Source organism: Nematolebias whitei, chromosome 2, assembly GCF_014905685.2.
Source record: "Nematolebias whitei isolate Nwh7 chromosome 2, NemWhi1, whole genome shotgun sequence".
Taxonomy (NCBI): Eukaryota; Metazoa; Chordata; class Actinopteri; order Cyprinodontiformes; family Rivulidae; genus Nematolebias; species Nematolebias whitei.
In genome coordinates this window covers 20131320-20140124 of record NC_056499.1, presented here as the reverse complement: position 1 = coordinate 20140124, position 8805 = coordinate 20131320, and the positions used below count along the sequence as shown (strand labels likewise).

Genomic DNA, 8805 nt, shown 5'->3' with positions numbered 1-8805 from the left:
CAAATCTGCAGTCCCTTCCCATCACTGAGACAGGTCTTTGTGTAGTCCAAGAATGAGCAGTTGGCTGCCCCCCACTACAAATGTGTTGAAGTTCTGACACACGCTGCAAGTCCTGAATACAGAGCGTCAGGATTCTGTCACTTTTACAGTCCACAGTGGCAGAAGACCCTTTGATTAAAACAAGAGTAGATGGAGTTCCATAAAGCAGAGGACAAATCTGGAGAAGCAGAGCTTCGGTATCCTGAGGAGGGTGATCAACGGGTTTGTTTGGGGGGGTAGGGGGGGGGGGGGGGGGGGAGGTGGGGGGTAGACATGACTTAGCTTGAGGCTGGCAAGCTTTCTTGCCTCACAAAGTCCATTCTTGGCGCAGGGTTCAAAGCAGCTCTGGTCTGGATTTTGAGGTAAAGAGAATAGTCTATAAACAGCGCCAAAGCCAAAGTGTGCAAAAAGGACGACCGATTCTTTCCCTATTTTCTCCTCCTAATCATTCCTTTTTTCCTTCTTTTTCTCTGAGGTAAAGAAGACCGTCTGCTTTCCGAAACAAACAATTGTATAAAGCATTGTATTTTCTCTTGACATATCTTTATTCACTTTCACACCATTCACACTTGTATAGTTAGGAACTCCCAAGAAAGTGAAGAAATCATATTTTTCTTTGCTCTGGATCGTTTTGTCTTTATTGAATTCGTTTCTTTTCCAAAAGGCATCTTAGCAGAAGGGATATGATCAAGCCGACAGGAGCGGGAAACGAACAAAAAGTGAACAATGATCAAAAATAAAAAGAATGAGCTCAATTTTAAAAATGAAAGAATGCAGGTTTGCATTCCTCAAAAGAAAATGTAAAAACCCTGTAGGATGAAGTTAAAGGAAGAAAATCATATCCCTGTTAGAACTGAGATGCCGTCTGGACACAGAGGTTTTCCTGGGGGAACGCCTGCTCAGGAGCACTCCTCCCCGATACGCTGGCATGAGCGGCCCACCTTACGGTCGAGCTTGACCATCTTGAGGACGGCCTCCTGACGACCGTGACCCAGATGGTCGAAGAGACACTCGTGCTGCTCAGGAAGACGATGGAGCATACAGAACACATAGCCTGGAGGGAGGGAGGCATGCAGATAGAAGACAGACAGACAGTGGTTAATTACAGCTCAGAGTTTCTGTAACATTAAGAAACATTTTTTCTAAACAAGTAGAAACCTTTTTTTTAGGGGCAGATGCCAATAAATGTTTAAAAAAAGACTTTTGAAGGATCTAAGTAATCATGCCTCTGAGACACCTTTTAACCAAAACAGACATTTAATAGTTTCCGCTTCAGATTTTATTCAGCAGAAAAAAATCATCCTCTCTCTTTGACTCTGTTTCTAGTGTAGTTTATCCAACCTTGGCCTTGTCACTACAGTAGCCTCTAAAGGCTCAGAGACAGCAGTTAGTTTTTTCATTGTATTCATTAATACGTACATAATACTGCCATTTAGTAAGTGGTAATTAAATGTGACCTCTGAATTCAATGCAATTAAATCGGGTGTAAAAAATACTCACAAGAATGGAACGAAAAGCAAATAATTCAGCAAGATTGACAGTAATATTCCCCAAACAGAAACCACAAACGGAAAATTTACCATCCACCTCTCTGTTGGCATTATGTGATTTAATAACTGAGGAATTTAAAAACTCTAATTAGCTAAAAAGACAATTAGAAAGTAAAAAAAAAAAATCTTTGGTGAATATAATGAAATAAAGATCAAGCAAATTCCAGCTATAAATGCACTCGTGCGTGTTGTTTTGATAGTCCATGTATTTGATAATACTTCTTACCTCTGTTTAGTCAAATAGAAGTTTCCCAACCAAATTCTATCCAACTCATACACAGCTTCAGGTCCTTCCTCTCAGGTCAGGCCCTGAGCGCTTAATCACTTTTAATCCAAACTCTTATCCAGTAGCTATTTATATAAGTTCTGAAGCCAACTTGTCACTGTCAAACAGTCAAAGGTACAAAAGGTTCTCATGTGGTCTTAATCAGACTTTGACAATCTATTATAACATCTTGATACTGAATTATCAGCCATTTTACTGCAGATTTTCTGGTTGGATGGAGATCCATGTTCAGTTGCATCAACTAATTTCAGTCAAGCTTCACCAGTCATGCAGATGGGATTATATGTGACTGTAGAATACTTCAGTATATGGAAAGGTTTTTAATAGTTGTGATTGCTGACATGCTGTGAATGGTTTTCACTAAATGTGGAGATGTGCATTAAAGACAAACATCTCATCTCACTTTTCTGCTTTGTTATCTTCTTTGTTTTTCATCCCCATGTCCATTACATCCGAAACAAACCCAAAGCAAATTGTAATAAAATTTAATTTATATATCAAGTGGAGCATTAAGGCCAGCCATAATGATCTGCTTGTGAAAGTAAATCTGTTGGGCATCACTTTGACCCTCAGACAATAATTCTAAGTGTCAGGACAAGGGAGAAAAAAAAAAAAAAGACAAACATCTCCATTCTCAAAGAGAATACTTTTAGGAGTCTTCCCAACAATTTTTAGTCAGATCATCTGGAAAGTTAATTTTTTTTTGCTGAAACGTTTCACCTTCTATCCGGAAGGCTTCATCAGTCAAGGAAACACACAACACTAAACTGATTCTCCCCCCAAACATCAGATGAACAAACTAAAAATTGTTGGATTGTATAGCTGGATTATTGAACATGGGTTTTTTGGGGGGGGGGTTTAGGAGTTTTGTTTTGTTTTCTCAGTTGCAGCTCAATAAACTCAAGCAATGCTGCCATGTTTTATAAGAGAAGTCCCTTTCTTCAAAACAACCAATGGTTGCTCCATCTTTTTCTATTTGTACCGTCACAAACTTTACCATTTTCCATGCTAGCTGAGGCCTGTAGAGTCTGAGATGCAGCTTGGGCATTTTGAAAATTTTCAGAGCAGTGCAAGTTCAGACCTCAGGGTGAATTCACTAGGATGCTCACTCCTGGAAAGATTGGCAATGCTCTTAAATGTTTTCAGTCGGTCGGTCATCTTTCTCACTGTAGAATGGTACAATCTAAATTGTTTGGGAAAGGCCTTATATTTTCTTCCATAATGTTGGGCAGCATTAATTACTTCTCCAGGACCACACAGAAAATCTGTTTCCTTCTATGCAGATTTTCAAGGATTAATGACAAAATGTTAAAGCTACTAAGACTGTTTTGAGGAGATCCCTAGTCAAAGATTCATGGACTAATGCTAAAAAAGCAATTCACAACTAAAACAGTTAGGGTCCCGTAGGGCTGGGCAATATGGATCAAAATTAATATCTCGATATTTTAAGAAAAATGGTGATATGATATATATCTCAATTTATTTTTCTTTCCATAAAATAATAACAAAAATATATTTCTGAGTCAAAGCTTTGTCCCAGTTGTCATACAGTCACATTTATTAACAATAGCTGTAACTCTACAAAATAAATGTCTAAAAAAAATGAATTATTTACATATTAAAGTTTGTTTTTTAGACATTTATTTACATATATTAAATAATAATCCTCTTCAGCTGTGCCACCTTCACATTAGTAAAATGTGTGTGAAGCAGCAGTGAGGGGTTGTTTGTATCCAGCAAGGGAGGAGGCTGCATGAAGTTGGATGGGCAAAAAAAGAACTACTGGACACAGATTTTCAAGTCTTACAGTGAGAGGAGGCAGCGCCACATTAATAAAGCAGTGGCTAATCATATCACTAAAGACACGGTCCTTAGCGGCTAACAAGACAGCTAACTTTAGCCATCTTGTAAGCCACTAAAGACCGTGTCTTTAGCGATATGATTAGCCACTGCTTTAATGTTGCAACACCTCACTGTTCCTCTCATAAGGCACAGCATGACTAAATGAGTTTTGACCCGTGGTTTGTTTCAGGGAAGGAGGCTGAAGTCTGTCGGACCTGCAGCTGCAGTTTCACACACATTTCATATTCCACTTATAGCGCTGTGTTAAATGGTGAAAAACATTCGTAGTTCCAACCTTTTATCGGGACTTGTTTTCGGCATTGTCTACAGAAAACATTTTCTGCTGCTCATTTGACAATTTGAATCCAAACCATCTCCAAAAGAACAGCCATTGTTTTTCTTTTTGCTCAGCAGCAGCTGCTCTTCATATATCTCCCATGTTTACTTGTGCTAAACGTCTCCTGCCCACCTCCTGGAGAAGCAGGAAATGGTGGGGAGCGCGCGGCTGAGGGGCTGGGTTTGTATTCAAGGAGAGAGAAGGAGGAGGTCACGTGGGAGAAAGAAGAACAGGCAGATTTTCAAGTATAATATTGTTTATATTGAAATAGTCTCATCTTATATCGCAAAAAAATATATTTCAATGTGTTTTAAATATCGAGCCATCGCACAGCTCTAGGGTCCCGTTTTTGTTGGATCTAGACGTCAAAACTAATGACATAAATAACAGTTTAATTCCAGAGCATTTCTTTGTGTCATAGTAACAACCTGAAAGATAAACATTAGAGGAACTGTGTAAGAGCAGATGCCTACCGAGTGTGGCAACATTGGATCAAATTCCCTGCTGGAGCCACCTTTTCTTCCCCATTTACACTTTGAAAAGCATTCATGCTTTCAACTCATTATCAAACCTTCTTGCCTTAACACTGCGAAACATTCTGCAGGACCATTAGCAAAATAATTTGCAATTACTGCGATAGTCAGAAATTACTATAATTGTCCCCATTTCCCCTTTTGGTTTGTGAAAGGTATGCATTCATAGTAACCATTAGACTATTAAGGATGAATAGCCCATGCATTAAGTAACGCCTGGTAAAGGGGAAAAAAGGACGTCAATTTCCAATTTAGCCATTGCTGTGTTGGTTTAGGCATATTGGTATTTAAGTAGTAAAGAGCTTTGACTTTTTAAGCACTTTAATTTGTATGCAAACAAGTTGATTAGCAAGCCAAGCATAGGTTTAAACTTCATTAGTGCTCATGGTAATTGGCTTATGTTTTATGTGCAATGAGAAACATTCAGGCTTTCTGCAATGGCCCCTAAAGGCTAACAATAGAACAAAATAAATGCCCAGGCAATAGAAGCTTTCCTCTCGTATAAGATTTACAAAAGTCATCAAACCTATGACCAAGTTTATGTTTAAATTTATGCAACAATAAGGTCAATTATATTCATCCACAGATGATTTTGTAAGCTATGGTGTGAGAGTGTTTCTGGTTAAATGTGAATTTTTTTAATGATGTCATAATAAATTGTATATGTGCATGAATGTCTTCGTACCGCAGCGACAGGAGCCCAGCTCTTGCTGTACCAGCTCCAGTTTAGTTTGGCAGCGATGACAACGTTTGCGGCTCCGCTGTTTAGAGCCGCTGCGAGACGACGGCGATGATGCTGACAAAGACGGTGATGACGACGAACACTCCTCGTGCTCAGGGTCCTGACTCACTCTTGCTCGTTTCTCAGGTGAAGAAGTATCATTGTCTGACTCTGAGGAAGGAGACACATGAGGACATACATGTAAACATAAGCAAAAAGCTGATCAAGACACATTCTGTTCATCAATGCTGTGTTCAATCTGTTGATGAATTATTGAGCAGGTCAGATAAAAATTTCTACAAAAGCAGAATCTTGAATAAAATGTTGCACTAGGAAAAAAAAAGATTTATAATGACTTAAAAGATAGTAGTTTGCTTATTTATTCAGGTTATATTTGGGGAGTGGAGGTTAAAGAAGGTGGGCCTGTGATTGGAAGGTTGTTGGTTCAACTCCCCATACAGACAACATCAAAAATGTGGGTGGGATAGGTGAAGCACCCACACCTGCCTCCACCCTCATTTGCCCCACTCTGGGCCCTTCAGCAAAGTCCTTAACCCCCACCATCTGCTCCCCAGGCACCCTAGATATCAGCTCTCTGCTCCACACAGAGGACTGTGGTAGCTCGGTGGTCTGTGGTTGAGTCAGGAAGGGCATCCAACGTAAAAATTGCCAAGTCTTCATGCGAGTTGAGAAAAAAAAAAAAATCAACTGCAAAAGAGCATCTACAAGTTAATTTTATGTTACAAATTACTTTGTGAATGCTAATTAACTTTAAATGGATTTGACAATAACTGCAGCTAACAGTTGTCCATCTTTTGATCCGATATTCCATCCAGCTTTATCTATTCTGTGTCCAAAACTGTAAATTTATAAAAAGCCTTCACATTTCTAATTTTGCAGCAACACAATAAAAATAATAATTAAAATAAAAAACACTGAAGGTCCAGTCATTAAGCGAGCAGACACTTGGACACCCGAGGTAACATTTTTGCATTGTGCAGATTTAAAACACGACAGCAGAAGATAAGATTAATGGGTCTCCTGCTTTTACCCCCCCCCCCCCCCCCCCCCCAACCACCACCACCACATCAGGGACAGTAGGAGCCTGTAGCAAGCTTCCGCTGGTTGGCTAGAATTTCAACTCAGCTTTTCTCATCAATCCGGCAGACTTTTTCCCCAGCCCTGCCAAAATGCAGATCAGCACTCAATAAATCTCTGAGAACTAGGCCATGCTTGGCAGTCAGACACCTCCTTCCTGTCCCACCAGCCTGCCTCATCGATCCCTTTTGTATGAGAGACTGTGATTGTGCTCATGTACCATTTCATGTTGTTAAAAGAATAAAATTGCAACCTCTTTACCTGGTTTTGTTATCATTGTATATCCCAGATAATATGTATGGGCTGAAAAAGCTTTAAATATAAAGTAAGCTTTAGATTTGAAGCTAAGCATGCTAAGAATTATATTGTGTACAATAAATTGTTAAAAAAAATACATAAACTTGTGAAAGCTCATGACTCCTCATTTTTAAACACACATTTTCTGGCATAAAAATAAAACTGCAATTTATCCAGCATCAAAGAACTTAAGTGTTTTGCTTAGGTGGGATTCTTAATTTAGCAAGACATCAGGATGTTTAATCTTGGTAAAGTTGTGGCTACCCACAATACAGTAGTCTTGTGTAAGCTGTGGATGTGTGAGTCCACCATGGTGTGTTATGTTGCATCTGTGTGACAACTACAATTTTAAAACTCTATTGCTGTTACTTCTAGGAAAACAAGCAAACCATTTTGGATCTATCTAATAACACTGATGCAAGTCAGTTCTTTCAAATTGGCCTCATAAGTGAAAAAAAAAATAAAAGACAAGCGGTGTGAATAATGGTAACTGCTGGTAGAGGCGAGGAATACCTGATTCATGTGAACGTTTCGTAGGAGTGGAGACTGAACTCAAGAATGTATCTGTGCTGGATACTCCTGGAAAAAATAAGGAAAAAATAGCAGGGATGAAAAAACAGACAAATAAATGTGTTTCTTTCTATTTGGGTTTAATAATGTTGTATAAAAGCAGCTAGCAGCTAAATTACCAGTAAATAACCTACAACTAAAGGGCATTACTGTAAACCATACAAACTAGTTTGTCAAGTACAAATGAATAAACCCAAACATAACATATAGAAACACTTGTTAAACTAGAGTTAAAAATCAATAGAAGCTGAAGACAACGGTTGTACGAAATTCTTCTCATGGTTGCCCGGATACTCTAGTACCATTTTCCACACAGTACCAGGATGAAAAGACTGTGACTGGCCTGCGTGGAATCCATTATTATGCTGTGAGTTCTTTTTTCTCTCCCCAACAGCAACTATGATGGATATCTGTAGGGGAAGGCTACAGTTTGCATGTGTGCAGAATGGGGCCAGTCAAAAGAAATCTATACAGAGTTTGGGCATGATCAAATACGTGCTTCTAATTAGGGATGGGGCCGATCCGATCCAGTATCGGTATTGGGCTCCGATACCAGCATAATTTACGTATCGGATTTTTCGATCCAACCTGCCGATATTTCCGATCCATGATGCATGTCTGTGGTTTTTTCCTGAACGTAGGCTTCAAACTATAGAATGGATTTCCTGAACGTAGGCGTGTCTCATGAACCCAAAGTAATAAGACCCGCCTCACATTCAGGAAATCCATTTCATAGTTTGCAACCAGCTACAACGTGCAGTAGCACTGTGGCTAACGGCTAACCAACTTTTCACTGAAACATGTTCCCTGTGTGGAAATATTTTACATTAGAAACACCACAAAACAAGACAGCAACGTGCAATGTCTGCAGAGTCATAGCACCACATTAAACTGCGATAAAGTTAGTTTTACGTTGGACATTCGAGATCCGGGGCTTCAGCAGTCTGTTATTTTTGTTTAGTCCAGAGAAGGCAGTCTGAGTTTGCTCAGCCACGCTCAGTCTGACCCGCTCAGTCTGTCCGTGTCGGAGGAGGGGCAGACTGAGCGCGGCTGACCGAAATCAGACTGCTTTCTCTGGACTGAACAAAAATAACAGACCGCTGAAGCCCCGGAGCTCAAATGTTGACCGTGAAGTTGCTAAACTTCATCTTAATTAATGGCCAACCACTATCAGTTGTAGAAAACGAAGGATTTCGCAGCATTGATTCTTGCAGCCAAGATATAGTTTACCCTCCAGAAGATATTTATCAATACAATTAGTAGACAATCATAAAAAGCATATAAATTGAAAATTACAATAAAATTGTATTTAAAAAAGAATGAAACAAATACAGCTAAATTATAAAGAGATTTAAAATACTAAAAACAGAAACATGTTTGTGTTGGTTTATGCCATGAACTTAGCAGATGTTTAGAGTCATCTAATCACTTAAATATCCCCTTTAAAGCTAGGAATAAAAAAAAATAAAAAAAAACATGTTTTGTGTTAGCAGGATTTAATTCTAACTTTGAAACTTATCCAACATTAATAA

The 8805-nt window shown here is 39.1% G+C and overlaps 1 protein-coding gene across 1 annotated transcript in view; it reads right to left on the bottom strand.

The window, feature by feature from the left end:
- Positions 1–797: 797 nt before the first annotated feature.
- Positions 798–8805, bottom strand: part of LOC119426164 (AN1-type zinc finger protein 3) — a gene marked incomplete in the record, with an annotated part of 50432 nt that continues 42424 nt past the window's right edge. Inside the window, 3 exon segments of the mRNA XM_037693736.1 lie at positions 798–1093; positions 5273–5479; positions 7217–7282. Coding sequence (XP_037549664.1) covers positions 939–1093; positions 5273–5479; positions 7217–7282 — 428 coding nt within the window.